This window comes from Mustela nigripes, chromosome 5 (assembly GCF_022355385.1).
Source record: "Mustela nigripes isolate SB6536 chromosome 5, MUSNIG.SB6536, whole genome shotgun sequence".
Taxonomy (NCBI): Eukaryota; Metazoa; Chordata; class Mammalia; order Carnivora; family Mustelidae; genus Mustela; species Mustela nigripes.
This window is the reverse complement of record NC_081561.1, coordinates 61,423,929-61,441,842: the sequence shown is the minus strand read 5'-3', so window position 1 is coordinate 61,441,842 and position 17,914 is coordinate 61,423,929. Positions and strand designations below refer to the sequence as shown.

The following is a 17,914-nucleotide window of genomic DNA, read 5'->3' as shown; positions in this document are numbered from 1 at the left end:
CTAACAGGCCATGCCCCCCGCCCGGCTCCCCGCCCGCGCGCACCCGCGACAGGTGCTGCGGGCGCCGCCGCTCGCCTGCAAATGCGAGCTACCTGGACAGGTAAGAGGCTGCCGCCGAGCCCCGGCCCCGCCCCGCCGCCACCGCCAGGGCCGCCCCGCCGCCCGACTCCCCCGGCTGCATTCCTGCCCGCCTCCTCCGACAACAGGCCATTGTTGGCACGGCCCGGTGGGCTGGGGACCTCGCCCAGCCCACGCCCAGCCTGGAAGACGAGCCGCCGGCCTCCCCCGGGTCCCCTCCTGGCCCTCCTCCTCCTCCACCCCTCTTCTCCCATGGCGAGGGAGGAGGCGGGCTAGCTCCCTACTCCGGAGGAGGTTCACGACCAGGTCAGTAGGCGCGCTTTGGGTCCCACACTGGGGCAATGGCTGGCCCAAGCGGGCACGTTGCGGGCCTTCCAAGATGTGGGCCGTGAGCCTTCAGTGGATTATAAGGAAGTGCCCATGCAGCAGAAAAGAGAAAGGAGGGAAGCAGTGAAGGAGTCTCCCTAGCTGATGACAGAGGTGGAAAAGAGCGACAGTGACCCAGCTCCAAAGAGAACGCAGGACGCCTGAATCTTGCCATTTTTTGTACAACAAATTCTCTTTCCTTTTCTGTGAAGTGAAGTGAATATAATTTGTGGAAATTCAAGGTGGGTTGAGTAAATGTAGTGTTGAAAAACTCAGGGTGGGTTGAAAACTCAGGGTGGGTTGAGCCTACTTAGGGTTCAGTTGTCTCTCCCGGGAGAGGAGCTGTGGCCCTTTAAGGTACCCGGGAGGACAGTCCTGGCTGGGGTGGGCGGTGGCTGCTGCCCTAGTGAGGAGTCCTGGGAGTTGGTCGATGACTGGGAGACTGGAGACGGAGTGCAAGGTGCTGAGAGTAGGGGACTGGCAGGCCAAGGGGTTGGACTTCCATGCTTCCTGGCAGCGGGCATGGATGGGTGGGTGGGGAGACCAGTCCCAGACAGTCCCTGAATTTCCCCTGAGTGCCCCCAGATGGTTGTATTTGTCCAAGTCTTTGTACCAGAGTTCCCCCTAAACTTTTCATTCTAAAAAACTTGGAAGACTCGTAAAATGACCATCTATACACCTTCCTCCTGGATTGTCAATGTGTCACCACGTTCTCATGCAAGCCCCCCCCCCCACGCCTTTATTTTTTTAATTTTCATTGCTGTAGGTGGAAACTTGCAGATACCCTGGCCCATCCCCTCATGCATACTTCAATATCCACTGCCTAAGAGTCAGGACATTCTTCTAAGTGACCGCAGTAGCTACCACACTGAAGTATTAAACATTTCCCAGTTATCTCTCAAATGTCATTTTTGTTTATTATTTTTTTTCCCCAATCCACAGAGCCAATGTGGTCAAGAGCCACACATTGCATTTGCTTATCGTGTGCTTTTAAGCTCTGATTTAGTACCACCACACTTGCTTTTGTTTTTCATGACAGTGGCTTTTTTTTTTTCTTTTAAGATTTTATTTATTTGACCGGGAGAGAGACACAGCCAGAGAGGGAACACAAGCAGGGGGAGTGTGGAGCAGGGAACCTGATGCAGGTGGGGCTGGATCCCAGGACTCCAGGACCATGACCTCTGCTGAAGGCAGTCGTGTAACAACTGAGCCACCCAGGTGCCCCTACAGTGTCATTTTTTTATTTTGAGAGAGAGAGAGAGAGAGAGATCACAAGTAAGCAGAGAGGCAGGCAGAGGGAGAGGAGGAAGCAGCCTGAACAGAGAACCAATGTGGGGCTCGATCCCAGGACCCTGGGATCATGACCTGAGCTGAAGGCAGAGGCTTTAACGCACTGGCCACCCAGATGCCCCATACAGTGGCATTTTTTAAAAGTCCTCTTTACTTGCTCCAGGTTAAGAGACAGGATGAGTTGGGTTTTCAGGGCTTGTGGCTATGAGGTCATTGTCTTACCAGCAGGAGGGAAGAGACTGAGGAACAGATGGGCTTGGGTTGGGGGCAGGGCAGGAGCTTCTTTGGAAACCCTCATGTTACCCAAATGTTTTTGGTTGGAGATGCCCGGGGTCAACCCTGTCTCACCCCAGCCACTCCATGGCACTCCTGAAACCCACTGCTGTTCATTCAAGGAGCAGTTATGGAAGCTCTCCCAACTGCCTAGTTCTGGGTTGAGGGTTTCGGGGTATGCAGGAATATAAGAGCATTATAGAGGCCTTATTTCTACCATAGAGGATCTTGGGGTCTCATCAGGGAGACGAGGTGTATATGATCCGAGGTGGTAGACCACGATGACTAAGTAGAACAGGGATTGCTGTCACTCATACACATAGCAGGAATTCAGAGGAAGGGAAGTCAGTGCGGGCTGGAGAAGTCCAGGAAGTCTTCTTAGAAGACTTGAGACTTGAGCTGACCCGTGAAAGATGACAAGGATGTTAACAGGAAAGGGAAGGACACACATACCCACATGCACACACACCCATACCAACCATCCCTCTCCATCCTCCTGTCTCCGCAACATGGTTCCTCCCATCGTCCACACAGGGAGGGCACAAGGGAAACCCAGATGCCCCATGCTGCACTGGACATCATGATAAACTGCCTGAGGGCTCCAGACACTCAGGCTTGAGATAGAGGCTTCTTTCTTGGAGACCTTGGAGCCATGAAGCGTTCCCGGGTTGGGTACTCCTGGGTTCTTCTGCCCTGAACCAGCAGCCCCAGCAGAGTCTCAAGGGAGAGGCTCCATTCATATGCAGTGCTCCACTACAGACCTAGTGTTCTAGAGAACTGCTCTGTGCAAGTGGTGGGCTGTGAAGGATCCGGACGGGTCAAAGACATGGCATCAAAGTTCAAGTTGTTTTAGTCTATCTGGGGAGGCAGAAAGAGACAGGTGGAGAGATGAAGAAGGGAAGTTAACGAGGAGGAGACTAAGGGGGCAGAGGTTCAGAGCAGTAGCTGTGGGGGTGGGAGCTGGAGCATCTGGGAGGGCATGCAGGAGGTGTGAGGGATGGGGCAGGAGCTCTGCGTGGTGGGAGGTGGGAACTGGCAGGGTGAGAGCCAGGTCATGGCAAGATTGGCCAGGGTATCACGGGCTTCAGAAGACCATTTGGTAAGATGGGAAACAACCCAAACTGTCCATCTGGAGATGACTGGTTAAGTAAATTATGGCACGTCCACACAGTGCAACTCTAGAGATGTGAGTCAGCCGACTGTGTCCAGTTATCTCTCAGATAAACTGATAAACTGTGGACAAAACGGTGTGTCGTTTGCTACCATTTGGGGCGAGATAAGTATGATCTTATTTGTATGGGTACAGAAAAACTTTGGAGAGACCTTACAAAACTAATAGAAGTGGTTACTGGAGGGTGGGTATGGGGGGAACTGGGCAGATGGGGGGATAGAAGTGGGAGGGAGAACTTTGACCAAGTACATTTTTATACTTTTTCATTTTCCAACCATGTAAATGTATTTGCTGTTCAAAATTAAAGAAAAAAGTGTGTCAACTATACTTCAATTAAAAATAAAGAATAGGGTGCCTGGGTGGCTCATTTGGTTAAGCATCTGCCTTTGGTTCGGGTTGTGACCCCAAGGTCCTGTGTCGGGCTCCCTGCTCAGTGGGGAGTCTGCTTCTCCCTTTCCCTCTGCCCCATCCCCGGCTTGTGCTCTCCATCACTCACTCTCTCTCCCAAAGAAATAAATAAAATCTTAAAAATAAAAAAAAAATTAAAAATTAAAGAAAAATAAGTAGGTGCCTGGGTGGCTCAGTGGGTTAAGTCTCAGGGTCCTGGATCTGAGCCCCACATAGGACTCTCTGCTCAGCAGGAAGCCTGTTTCCCCCCTCTCTGACTGCTGCTCTGCCTGCTTGTGATCCATCTCTCTCTGTCAAATAAATAAATTCTTAAAAAAAAAATCTAAAAAAAAAAAAAAGAAAAAAATAAGTAGGCAGGAGAGTCTAGAAATATGGTCTATGAACCAGCAGCATCAGTATCACCTGGAAACTTACTAGAACTGGAGAATCTCCTGGAAATGGAGAAACCCCATCCCAGACATTGGGCAACCACTCTTGGGCCTCAGTTTGTTTGTCTGTCAAACAGGCTATTAATTTAAGGTTGTTATGAGATGCAATGAGCTGATGGGTTAAGGCACCCAGCAGAGGATGTAGGTTTTAACAAGGTTCCCGGGTGACTCAGGACCATGTTAAGTTTTGAGGAGCTCTGGCCTAGAATCTGTGGTTACCAGGAGCAGGCACTGGTGACTGATAACAGCTGTGGGGTTTGGTTTGTTTGTTTGTTTTTGTTTTTAAAGATTTTATGTATTTGACAGACAGAGATCACAAGTAGGCAGAGAGGCAGGCAGAGAGGAGGAAGCAGGCTCCCCACTGAGCAGAGAGCCCGATGCGGGGCTCGATCCTAGGACCCTGGGATCATGACCTGAACCGAAGGCAGAGGATTTAAACCACTGAGCCACCCAGGTGCCCCTATTTGTTTGTTTTTTAAGTAATCTCAACACCGAACCTAGGGCTCAAACTCATGACCCCGAGATCAAGAGTCGTCCACTCCACTGACTAAGCCAGTCAGACTACCCTATAGCTGTGTTTAGAGGATGGTCATCTAGCAGCAGGATGGGGGGTGATGGGAAGAAGGAAGTGGAGGCTAAGGAGCAAAGGGGAGCTGCTCAATTGCTCAGTAAATTGGTTAGTTATTTAGTAAAGCAGGAGAGGAGTGGGGGTAGGACTTAGTTTACCGGTGGTAGAAACAGAGCAAAGTTGTTAGTCTGTGGGACATTTTTTAGGAAGAAAGGGAAGTCTTGATGGACTGTTTGCATATAGGGGAAGTGAAAAATGCACTGAGCTGGTTTCCTCATTTTTTTAAAAATGATTTTATTTGAGATAGAGAACAATCGCGAGCAGGGAGAAGGGCATAACGGGAGGGAGAAGCAGGCTCTCACTGAGCAGGGAGCCTGATGCAGGGCTCGATCTGAGGACCCCAGGATTGTGGCCTGAGCCAAAGACAGACACCTAACCGACTGAGCCACCTTGGTGCCCCTGCTTTCCTCATCGGTAGCGTAGGTGTAATAGTGCCCCTCATAGTGTTGTCAGGAAGATTCAGTAAGATTGTGGGTGTGCAATGCCAGCACAGGGCCTGGTGCCCACGGGCGCTCCCCAAGTGTTTGTTCATTTCTCTGGAGGTGTTTCATCCGTGACACGAGGGAGAGAGGGAATCGGTGTGATCTTGAACACCAGAAGGCTGTCAGGCTGCAGGGTCTGAATGTCAGGGTTCTTTGTGCTGTTTCACCACCCATTTCACCCGGACTGCAGTCCCACATTGGCAGGGGCTGGTGGGGGGCAGCCTACGGAAGGCCTGGGTTCAACGATGGGCACTCCGTCTCCACCAGTTCGGCCCTGGTGGCCTGGACAGCTTTGGAGTCCAAGTCCCCTGGGGCAGGGTCCCTCTCTGTGCCCTGTGATGCTGCAGCAGGGCCCCCCTTTCAGCTCATAACAACACCTCAACCTGCTCCCCCAGTAAAAGAAACAGCCAAATAACAGGCTGTCCTTGAAACAGCCAAAGCCCAATCCTGTAATTAAATCTTGGCTCCTCAATGACTTAGGAACCTCCGAGAGCCAACTTTCTGGCCACTTCTGGGCTGTGGGGTGAGATTGGGGCACAGAAGCTGTAGTCTTCTCAGAGAGCCAGCCAGGACTCTGTCTGGCTTTCCCTCCATGCAACAAAGCCAAGCACTCCTGGCTGGGAGAACGCACTCCGTGTGGGGCAAGTGCAGGGTGAGCAGTGCTGAGACCCCCAGCACTCCCATCCGGGTGTCTACAGGGGCAAAGGTCAGCGCTCCCAACTCCCCCATGCTACTGAGCTACAGATCCTCTGGTCCAGCCTCCTGCTTCGGGCTGGAGACACTTTATACCAGACCAGCTCCTAAAGCTATTTCTTTCCATCTGCAGGGGTGGGTAGGCTCCAGAGCCTGGACCTCAGCATTCCTCTGGGCTGGACGTGTACCAAGAGATGAGGTCAGGCTTAGATGAAGACCAGCGGGGGTGGACACCCACCTCCTGAGAGGAGGCTCAGAGAATGTCGTTACCCGGTTCCCCGAGAGTGTGGAGATCCAACTCCAGCCCTGGGTGGTTGGGGGGGGTATGTTGCGGGGTGCTGGGGAGACACTCGTTTTCCTTGGTAACCATGGGCTCTGCTGAGAGGACCGTGCCATGGTGGGAAGGATCCCTGCTGGGGAATAGGTTTGAATCCTGACTCAGCTCTTTGGCCAGAGTGTGGCCACAGCCAGCTCCCATCTATCTGAGTGTCAGTTTGCTCAAATGGAAAAGGGGCTATTAATGTCAGGTTATTATGAGGTTCAACAAGATAGTTGGTTCAGGTATCTGGGAGGCTGACTTACGGTAGGTCCTTAGCACCTGCACGTTCCTGCCCCCGTTCCCTACCCTGGCTCTGGGCAGAGAGGGGCTACCCAGAGAGCAGCAAAGACCGACCAGAGGCCCTGCCAGGCTGGAAGAGGGCAGTGACAATTCAACCAAAGAAGCTTAAGAAGGAAAATTCCACTGGAGCCCAGGAGACAGGGTGTGGCAGGTGTCTACAGGATCACCTTGAAGGCCAGGCGAAAACATCCCATTGTAAAACACACCCCACGATCTGAAATAACACGTGTATGTGCACATGTTTAAAAAAAAAAAAAGGTTGCTAAGTACAAAAAGCAAATAACAAAAATTCCATGTAGATTGTGACCATAGATATAGAAAGTGAATTTGTAAATGGCCAAGGATTAGAAGGGAGCAGAACCATGGAGAAAGTGGAATGCCAGCCGGAATGCCAGGACTACATGTGGGGATTTTTGTCTCATTTTGTTTTGTTTTGTTTTGTTTGTTTATTTATTTATTTGACAGAGAGAAATCACAAGTAGATGGAGAGGCAGCAGAGAGAGAGAGAGGGAAGCAGGCTCCCTGCTGAGCAGAGAGCCCGATGCGGGGCTCGATCCCAGGACCCTGAGATCATGACCTGAGCCAAAGGCAGTGGCTTAACCCACTGAGCCACCCAGGTGCCCCTCGTTTTGTTTTGTTTTGTTTTGTTTTTACTGTTTAGTACTATGCTCTGCTGGTACGTCATTTGTTTTAAATGAAAAGTCCATAGATAATAAAGAACATAAATTTTTTTTTAAAGATTTTTAAAATTTATTTGACAGACAGAGATCACAAGTAGGCAAGGAAGGCAGGCGGCAGAGAGAGAGGAGGAGGCAGGCTCCCCGCTGAGCAGGGACCCCGATGCGGGGCTCGATCCCAGGACCCTGGGATCATGACCTGAGCCGAAGGCAGAGACTTAACCCACTGAGCCACCCAGGCACCTCAAAGAACATCATTTAATATGGAAAGCATTTTCCTTTAAAGAGTCCTTCAGCAGAGAACCCAGAGATGCCCATTCTAGAGCCACTTCTGCCACTAACCTCCTGTGAGACCATGCAGCTAGCCTGAGCCTCAGTCTCTGTCTCTACAATGGGAGGGTGAAATCCAGCACTCAGGTGTGGTTTCACATCCGGTTAAAATGCTCGTTGGCTGACAGAGTTGGGACAGGAGAACAAATAAGGCTATCTGGCACCTTCCGTGTGAAGAGATTACTCTGGCTCCAAGGAAAGAGTGAGAAATGGGATGTAGCAGGCATTTCCTGGGCACACCAGGACCTACGCCCGGGCTGCGGGAGCTTCAGATATTCCAGATCATTCCATACCTCGAGGAATCAGCCACACATTTTTTTGCGGGCTCTGCAGACCAATCCTGGAGCTGGGACTTTGAACCCTGGGTACATTTCTCTGGGAGCCCACCTCTCCAGCTCTCCCTAAGGTCTGGAGGGAACAGCCACTGATCCTCTCTTCTGTGTCAGGCATGGGGGCCAAGTGGATTGCTTTTGTTAACCCACCACCATCATCAGTGCCACAGGGGACAGGACAATACACTCATTTTATGGATGGAGAAAAGACCTTAAGTGATGTTTCCTCCTAGTCTATGGTTAATCAATTCTGCTCTTAGGACTCTGCCCCAAAATAATCCCCCCAGGTCCACAGAGGGCCAAGGATGGGATAGCATTGTGGTGTTGTCTGTTGGGATGGTGAGTGAAGGCCCTTGGGGGTCCTGGGGTGGGGAGCAGAGACATGAAATGTGGTGGATGCCCTGAGTGGGCTACTTCTCCATGGGAACCAGATGCTGGATCTTAAAAACATTAGGGAGCGGGGCTCCTGGGTGGCTCAGTGGGTTAAAGGCTCTGCCTTCGGCTCAGGTCATGATCTCAGGGTTCTGGGATCGAGCCCTGTGTGGGGCTCTCTGCTCAGCGGGAAGCCTGCTTCCGTTCCTCGCGCTCTGCCTGCCTCTCTGCCTGCTTGTGATCTCTGTCTGCCAAATAAATAAATAAAATCTTAAAAAACAACAACAAAAAACACTAGGGAGCCTTCCAAGTAAACAAGCGAGATAAAAAACACACCATGCCACTTAGGTAAACGAAAATGACCCGCATGCACAACAATAGTACATATATTTTGTAAGAATCTATGAACGAGAAGATGCTCATTAAGTGCATTAGAACAGTTGCCTCTGGCTGGGGCGGGTGGGAACGTGGTTGGGGACTGGTGAAGAAGGGGGAAAATTAATGCGAGAGAGGAGGCCTCCGAAGACCAGGGAAGATAAGGCCCCATGAATAAGGTGTATGAATAACTCAGCCCTCAATACCTGAAGTTCAACAAAGGGAAAACAAGGAAGGATCAGAGAGGTTAAGTAATTTGCCCAAATCACACAGCAGGTAAGGAGGGGTGGAAGGAACGGCCAAACAACCAGGCCTACGTAGAGCAAGATGCTGGGAGAACACTTCGGCAGCGGGGAGGTGGGGGTAGGGGGTGGGGGTAAAAAGGTGTGTGGGTGCCGGGCGAGTTTCCTGTGCTCCAGGTAACTGTGGCCTTCACCAGCTCCAGCTCTCCCCATCCTTCTCAAGTGCCCACCGAGGAGGATACAGGTCAGTCCTTACCCTCCAGCAACTTTGACAATGAATAAAACGAGACGATGCTTGGAGTGTGGCAGAGAAGTCAGAGAAGGGTGGTCTTCAGGCGGCAAGAGTGAATCGGTGTGGTCTGGGGTTTAGAAATAATAACAGGATAACTGCTGGTACCTACTGCACAGCGGGCAGGGCTCTAAGCTCATGGTGGGGGGGGGGGTGCACAACAAGCTTCCAGGTGGATTCCATTATTAGCCTCACTTTGCAGATTAGGGATTGAGGCAGAGACAGGTTAAGTGATTTAGGCAAGTCACGTAGCTGAGAAGTAGCAGTGCTGGGATTTGAACCCAGGCAGAGTGGGTCTGGGGGCCGCAATTTTTTTTTCTAAGATTTATTTATTTGAGGGGCCCCTGGTTGGCTCAGTGGGTTAAGCCTCTGCCTTTGGCTCATGTTATGATCTCAGGGTCCTGGGATAGAGCCCCACATCTTGATCTCTGCTCAGCAGGGAGCTTTCTTCCCCCTCTTTCTCTGCCTGCTGCTCTGCCTACTTGTGATCTCTCTCTCTCTCTCTCAAATAAATAAATAAAAATATATGTAAAAAAAAGATTTATTTATTTGCGAGAGGAGGGGCAGAGAGAGAAGGAGAGAAGCAGACTTCGCCCTGAGCACGGAGCCTGATCCGGGGCTCAATCTCATCACCCTGAGATCATGACCTGAGCGGAAACCAAAAGTTGGATGCTTAACTGCCTGTGCCATCCAGGTGCCCCATGATCTCAACCATTCTGTGATTGACGAATGAAATAAGATAGATGTGGCTTGACGGGCCAGGCCTTCCTACAGGAAGTCTCTCCCCCGCTCTGCCCCACCTGGAGGTTCCCAGGGCAGGAGACACTCCTGGGGCAGGGTCCAGGCCTATGGTCAGTTGTGGGAGGGGGGGTCCTTATTTGAAGTCTTCAGGATGGGATTCAATCCCCCTTCCTTCAAATGTCCAGGATGGAGAGACCAGACATCCTCATTGTGCACATGTAGAAACTGAGGCCCAGAGAGGCCATGCGACTCGTTTCAGGTCGCCAGTGCCTCCCCATTGGGCTGAGACAAGATGTAGGGTGTGTTACACTGTGGTGCCCTGCTCCCTTGCCTGTCTCCTGGGCTCCTTCCTGACAGCTCCTTCAGGCCGTGGGCCAGGAGCCACGCCACTTTCCCCACCATCAAGAATACCATGTTCCCACCTTCCCTCCCTCTCTCAAGCAAGCTACCATTGCCCCAGAGCCTTGGAAAACCCTGATCAGAGGCTCCGTGAAGGTAAGCCTCTCCTCCCCGCCCACCCTTTCAGAAATTAGGGGTCATTACCATCAGGATATAAGATCTGAGCAGGACACATGCCATCAACACCCCAGCTTCCGATCTGCCACAGGGCCCCAAAGTCCACCCCGTAAACGACGGTCAGTGCTGACACAGTACCAGGAAGGAAACGAGTGCTGGGCCCAGCCCAAGCCAGCGGGGCAGAAGGCAGGAAGTCACTGGCTTGTACTATCTCCCTCTCCTCTGGCCCCAGGGAGAAGCCCAGTTTCCTTCCTATGTGTGGGATTTCTGACACATTCCTGGAAGGTGCCTACGGAGTCTGGCGTTGGGAGGGCCTGGTTTTCGAAGACGGCGACAGGATGGCCCATTCAGCCGCCTACCCATCAATCCCGTTACCTGCCTACCCACAATAATAGCTCATAGTTACTGAGTGCTTACTCTGTGCCAGGCACGTCCTGAGTGCTCTGCCCAGCCCTAATCGGCCGAGACCTATAGTCTTCCCACTTTCCAGATGAACAAATGGACAGCTAGTAAAATATTAGAGCCAGTTTCGAGCTCAAGGAGTCTGACTCTTGGATCTGCTATCCCATCCTCTGCAGCACAACCGTCCCCCCATCCAGCCATTTACTGACCACCTGTTTATCCTTTCTCCCAGGGACACCCCGCCCAGCCACCTATCTATGGAACAGCATATGCAAAGGCTTGAAGTGGGAAAAGCGGGTCATGTTTAGAAACCAGCTTCTGCATAGAGCGAGGGGAAAAATAGCTCAGATCATGGGCATCTGCCCAGCAGGCGTCTGTCTATCTCCTGCCCACCCACTCTCCCATTCCTCTGTCTGTCCGTGCATCCGTCCACCCTTTCCTCCCTCCCTCCAGCCATCATCTCGGTAATTTGGAAGGCAGAGAGATGGGGAGACAGAAAGGGAAGGGAGAGTTGGCTGGGGACATTCCCTCCCTGCCAGTAATTTCTTATGACCTGTTGGGGGGGTCTGGGGGGAAACATAAGGATTTCTGGAAGTACTTGAATAACCAGGAGAATTTCTTCCCCTTTCTACTCACCCCACTACCCACAGGTCACAAGTCCTGAGAGACTGTGGGAAGAGGGCACTGCAGAGGGGATCAGTATCAAGGCGAAAAGACACTTCCAGGCCTTGAGACTCCAGCCCCCGGCCCGGCCCCTGTGTCTCCTTGGGAAGACAGAAGGAATTGTGCTGTCAAAGAGGCATCACAATGTCCCTGCCTACGCACCAGCCCCCCCCCACCCACCCCGCATTCCCAGTATTTTCCAAGAGTCCCTGGGAGACTCTGGAGCCTGCAATCACCAGAAATCCATTTCACCAACAAGAAAGGCCCCAGTCAACGATGTACCAGGTGGGATGACAAAACAGGGCTGCATCAGGGCAGCCCAGGGGCATTAAGTCTGATTGACTGGAAAGCGTATGAAGGCCCCAGCCTGGCCCACCCACATGGCTGGGAGCTGGGGGCCTCCTACGTAACAGATAGCCATGATAGCTGAAGTTTACTGAGTGCTCACGAGGTTTAGGCACTTTATGGCAAATGTCCCATGAAATCCTCACGGTAACCCTATGAGGTAGATAACTTCCGTTGTTCCCACTTTATAAGTGGGAAGACAGAGGTATGGAGTATTATAAATTCCTGAAAGATCGGCCGCCTAGCATTAGTGGTGGAGCGGGAATTCGCACCCCAAGCCGCCATGCTAGACAGCCTCACGAGGAAGCTAAGGCCCAGGCTGGGCCTTCTCATCCTCTCCCTTCCCAGCTCCTCTGGGAACCACAAACCCAACACGCTCCGGCAAAGAGGAGCGTGTTCGAAACCTACGGGTACCCGCGGGAGGGGGCTGCCCATAATTACTATTTGCATTATGTTCCCACGGTTCCCACCCCCACTGCTCCCCCATGGCATGCTGGTGAAGGAGAGAGCCTTATTATCCTCATTTTGCCAACAAGGCAATGGAAGCTCCAAGAGCTTCTGAGACTCGCCCAAGGTTGCCTGACCTGTAGGGGCAGAGTGAGGGCCTGAGCTCAGACCTTCACACTCCAGAGCCCAGGCACATTCCACAGTACCAGGTGCCCTGGGAGGCCTGACCAGCTGCCTCACCCAGTGCCATTTGCATTTCAAGAGGGCACCAGGATTCCCCCCCCCCCCCCCAAGAGTGAGCTGCTAGTGGTAGAAGGTCAGGGTCAGTGGGCCTGAAGTATTGGAAAGGGCAGTGTCTTCCCAGACCTGGAGAAATACCCCATATGAGGTCTTTGGGCCCTATTCAGAAAGCCCCACTTTTTTTTTTTTTTTTTAAGATTTTATTTATTTGTCGGAGAGAGAGCACAAGCACAGGGAGCTGCAGGCAGAGGGAGAAGCAGGTTTCCCCGCTGAGCAGGGAGCCTGATGCAGGACTCGATCCCATGTGACCTGAGCCAGAGGCAGACACTTAATGGACTGAGCCACCCAGGCGTCCCAAGGAAGCCCCACTCTTGATTCACCTTCTTCCCTACTGTAAGTCCTGGTAAAAGGGACAGACACACAGATATGGGTGTCTACAAAGCCTTGGTAGCTCTGCCTGGGGTGGGGGGTGGTGAGGCTTATGGAGGGAGAGGTCTATTCAGGGTCCTTCTTGAGTCTCTAGCTGGAAATGGCAAATAAAAATAGGGTAGTGAGGGGCACCTGGGTGGCTCAGTGGGTTAAGCCTCTGCCTTGGGCTCGGGTCATGATCTCGGGATCCTGAGATCGAGCCCCACATGGGGCTCTCTGCTTGGCAGGGAGCCTGCTTCCCCCTCTCTCTCTGCGTCTCTGCCTACTTGTGATCTCTCTCTCTGTCACATAAATAAATAAATAAAATCTTAAAAAAAAAATAGGATAGTGAGAGGGAAGGGACTGGTGAGACCCTCTACTTGACTTCTAGACTTCCTTGCCCCAGGCATGGGAGGCTTAAGTGCGGGCTGAGGAAGCAGGTGGGTAGTTAGAGATCTTCCTCAAAGCTCTAAGGCAGGTTCTCAGCCTTGGCGGTGCTGACACTGTGTGCAGAGGATTCTGTGTTGGGGGCCTGTCCTGGCTCTGTAGGATATTTACCTGCCAGTAAATATGTCCTGGCCTCTCCCCACTGGATGCTAGGATCATTCCCACCGTGAAAAGCAAAAATGTCTCCGGGCATTGCTAAGTGGTTTCCTGGAGAGAAAAACAACCCTGGTTGTGAACCACTCCTCTGGAGTCACACACACAGGTATCCTCCCCCCACCCCCCATCTCCACCCAGTGCACTTGACAGGAGAACCCGAGAGGGGAGGAGATGGTTAAATGAAACCAGATGGTAACCCGGAAAGTATGCATTCAGGCCCCACCCTCCCCCAGAGCTGGCAAGTGCTGGGCCCTAGGCTGGTGATGGGGTGTTCTCAGCCTTCTGAGGTTAGTCACCTGGAGCCTGGCTGGGCCCTTGGAGGGAGCAGGGCAAGGCTGGGCTGCCTGGGCTTCCTCTCCCTCCGCCCCCCTCCTTTTCTCTCTCCTCCTCCCCTTGCCCCTCCTCCCTGGTGTCTTCTCTTCCTCCTCCCTTTCCTCCTCTTCCTTGCCTTGCGGCAACGCCGCTCTGCCCCAGTTTCTGTGAGGGCCTCATCCCTGGATGTGCTGAAGGCTCTGGGTGACCCCACTCCAGGGCCCCAAAGTTTGCTGTAGCAGCCACTGAGGCATAGCTGACAGGTGGACCGAGGGCAGGAGGGCCTCCAAGGCAGGGCCTGGGCAGGGCCAGAGGCAGGGCAGGGGTGGGGTGGGAGCATTCCAGCCCTGGTTCCCGCACTAAGTAGTCTTCGCTGTGGGACTTCTGCAGGTCCCCATTAGCAAAACTGTTGCCCTTCCCTCCATGGGTCTCTGGTCAGACACCCCCAGCCATTCTGAAAGCACATGCTCCTGTCACTCCTGACAAGCCTCCCAAGCCCAAGGAGCAGGGACCAGATGGCCGAGACCGGAGGCTGGCGGGCGCTGCAGGTCCTCATCTCCACGGCCGTGGGCTGAGCCCTTCTGCAATGTCAAGGGGACTGGAACCCCACATCCTCAGAAGCATACTTCCTACGCTGAACTTCCTGCATGTCCAGCACTGCCCCACAACAAAGAATTCTCAGTGCCCAGGGTCCGTGGTGCTGAGGGCAGGACGCCCCGCACTATAGGGCTTCGTGAGTGTGCTTCCACTTGTGTTATTTGCACACTCGGAGTCTGGCCTATAAGAGGAGTCATTTTGAATGAGTTACTGCGTGAGGCAAACAAGGCTACAGCCTCAGGGGTGCTAAGCAAGGGTAATGCCAAAAGCCAGCATTCACAGCCCTGTAGCCTTCCTGCCCACTGGGGAGGTCTGGCTGCCCTTGCCCTCAGCGGCTCCCCTGCTGCCCTTGACGGAACGGAACGTGGGTAGACCCACACGCCCCTCCCCGTAGACATAGTAGGCACGGTGGGGCGTAGCGTGTGGACCGCGGGGTCAGGCAGGCCTGGGTTCAGTCACTGGCCCTCTGCCCCTAGATGGACAATGACCCTCCTTACTACAGTTTGCTCAACTATAAATAGGACTGAGTAACAATATCTTCCTTAAAGGGTACTGGGAGGATTAGAAGAGATAATCCACATAAAGGGTTCGATGCTGTGCTCGCAGCAGGTGGGGAAGAGTGATTGTTGATTACTGGCATCGGAGCCCATTTCCGGTGTTGCCCCTCTGCTTGTAAAACCCCCAACCCCGTCCCCGCTGCTGAGTCCAGAAGAGTGTGGGAAGGCTGCTGAATACTTGGTCGCCCCTCTCTCCAGCTCAGCCATGTGCCAGCCCTGGGATAAGCCCCAGCGACACAAAGGCGACTAGGATGTGGTCCTGAACACTGCGAGCAGTTCACGAGCCACTGGAACACTGGCAGGAGCCTGGAAGGACTGGGATCTGGGGTTAGGATGAGGCCAGCACAGCAGCCAGGGCAGCGAGAGGCCCCAAAGCATTCAGGGCCCTTGCTGACAGACTCAGAATTAGCTCCTCCTTGAAATGTGCACTGGCCTCCTCCTAGTCCCAACCAAGCAAATGACCACACCCCAAGAGGAGGGCCTGAAGGCACAGAGGAAGATGAGATCAGGGCAGGAGCTGCAGTGCCAGAGGCTTCCTGGAGGAGGTGTCAAGAGGGCTGCTGCCCTGAAAGGGGAAGTAGGATTTTGAAAGGCAAAACTGACAACACACACATTCCTGGGTAGGGACTTCTAGCACCAAAGCCTGCTTGGGAGGAAGGCCCTGGGCAGATGTGAGCTGGGCAAGTAGTTTGTAAATTAAATGCAAAAGAGCGTACATCATCTCTCGAGTACAGGGATTTCCTCTGGAAGATGGCAGTTCTCTGGAGCTGGGGGTTCCCTCCCAGGGACCCGGGGGGCTGGAGGGCTGTGAGGCCTGGCAGAGTGGAAGTGGGTTCTCCTCGCCTCTGTGTCCTGAAGGAGCGGGACAGAGCCAGCCCGACACACAGGCATTTCGTCCTCTGGGTCGTGCTGTCATGTCTGTGAAGGTCCCCAGTACAACGGGCATCCAGTACCTGGGAGATAGTGTGGGGTCAGAGGTGAACCAAACACTTGGTTGTCACGAAAGCGGCAACGGAGGAGTAAATAAATGGCACTAGACCTGATGGGCATGGCCCTGGGGGCCTCCTGGAGGAATAGACCTCCGTGCCCCATCAACCAAGAGTGGTGATTATGGAGAGCCGCGTTGACACCTCGTAACAATGAGAGGCGTTCTAAGATAGAACGGGTGGACTGGTTGGAATGGGGACTGCCCCTCGCTAGAACCCAGTTCAATTGGACCAACATTTATTGAGTGCTCACTAAATGCCTTGTTCTGGAGTGAAAGAAGGAAGAGGATCTGGGAGGCTGTTATGTCAAGGGTAAGGGCGAGGGAGCACTGCCCTTAAGGAGCTCACAGCTGGAAGGGAAAGAGAATCTCCCTGACTGATGGGGGGCCGGGGGCATGCTGGGCTGGGGGAAGCACCCGAGCAAATGTCCAGGGGCTTTGAAGGACCAGGTGCCACCAGGGGTGATGGGCAGGAGGTCTGGCAAGAGCACAGGTGATGGGAACCCCGTCCTTAATGTCCTTGCCTTCAGGGCTGGCAGTACAGAGCAAAAGATGCTTTGAGGAGGAGAGCTACACAAGTTGGCCATTGATATGGAAAGATTCATTTGGTGTGAGTGTGAAGCCCAGGCTGAGAGGTCCGAGATGGGCCCTGGGGAGGGCTTGGTGGGAAGCCGGAGGAACCCTGCAGGAGGATGGAAGCCTGGTGGGAGTAGTGGCAGAGGAGGGCTGGATGAGAACCATATGGAGGACACTGACAGCCGTACATGAGGGAGAGGGGTGAGGGGTCACCTTGGCTTCTGGCCTCTAAGCTGGCAGAGGCCTCTGAGAAGCAGGCTGGGGTCTGCACAAGCCAGGGACATGTCAGGGGACCCTGAAGGCCACTCTCCCTTAGCTGGAGCTGTCTGGCTCCATGGCCAGCAGAGCTGTCAGCCAGAACCAGGCTGGCTCTAGAAGCTTCTGACTGGTGGCACCTTGCCCCTCATCCCACCCTTGGCCGTAGCAGTGGAAGCCCCAGTGTCTGATGCCTCAGCTCTCCCCTTCTTTCCTCCCTCCCCCCCAGAACTCAAAGAAACCCTCCTTACCCAGCCAGGAGCCGAAGACACCATCGGGCAAAAAGGTGAAGTCTCCATGCCCTCCCCTGTCCCGGTCATGGAAGCAGGACCGCGAGCAGACGCTGGCGGCGGCTTACGTGCCAGTGGTGGTAGACCCAAGGGGGCAGAACCTGGACAAGCTCAGGTTCAACTTCTACACCTCCCAGTACTCCAATTCCCTGAACCCCTTCTACACCTTGCAGAAGCCTACCTGTGGCTACCTGTACCGGAGGGACACTGACCACACCCGCAAGCTCTTTGACGTGCCTCCTGCCAACCTGGCCTTGTGGCGCTCCTAGGCCCCCACCAGGCAGCAGCCCCCGCCTGCACCTTTTCCTCCGCAATCCTGGGTCCCAGGCAGGGGGGGATGGGCTGCCTGTTCCAGGAGGAGTGGACTGAGCCTGGACTAGGAAAGCTGTGCCATGCTGAGTGTCAAGGATGACAAAGGGAGGTCCCTGTTCTTGGCAGCAATTAAAGTTGGTCCTTCCTTTCCCCAGCATCTGAATGAGTGGCTGCTAGTGGGTAAACCGAAGCCATAAGGTTGTTGTACAACAGGTCAAGTCCAGAGGTGCCTGAAGACTTGGAAGGACTTGATTCACAGCCTCCTCTCCTCAAGAGTGGCCTCCACACCCCTCCAGAGCCTGAGTCCTGGTGAAAGCTGAGGCTGGCCACACCCTCCCCATAGTCGAAGCTTGGCAACCGCTCCAGAGTCAACAAAGAGAAAAGTCAGCTGACTGTGAGCCACCGGAAAATGGGGAAGCCATGCAGGGCGAAACCCAGTCTCTGGGGAGGCCTCCTCTGCAGTCTGAGTCTTAGACCAAATCAGCCCTTCTGCAGTTCGTTGCTGGGCGGATGGATTTCCCATCTTGTTTCCCCTCTGGTCCAGAAGAGCTGACCCTGAGGTTAGTCGGGCTCACAGGCCATGCTTCCTGAGAAAGAGCGATGAAGGCAGAA

General features: G+C 53.5%; 1 protein-coding gene across 3 annotated transcripts; it reads left to right on the top strand.

Moving 5' to 3' along the window:
- The first annotated feature begins 2 nt into the window (after window positions 1-2).
- On the top strand, window positions 3-17,456 carry CIMIP3 (ciliary microtubule inner protein 3). 3 transcript variants are annotated; one of them, XM_059400475.1, is made up of 3 exons: window positions 19-686; window positions 11,363-11,660; window positions 16,930-17,456. In XM_059400475.1, exons 2-3 carry the CDS (start codon window positions 11,520-11,522, stop codon window positions 17,257-17,259), a joined length of 471 nt encoding a protein of 156 aa, XP_059256458.1. In that variant the 5' UTR covers window positions 19-686; window positions 11,363-11,519; the 3' UTR covers window positions 17,260-17,456. The 3 variants fall into 3 exon arrangements, with proteins under 3 accessions (XP_059256460.1, XP_059256458.1, XP_059256459.1); XM_059400476.1 differs by lacking the exon at window positions 19-686 and adding an exon at window positions 6,833-7,053; XM_059400477.1 differs by lacking the exon at window positions 11,363-11,660 and having other exon boundaries at window positions 3-100.
- Window positions 17,457-17,914: the final 458 nt, after the last annotated feature.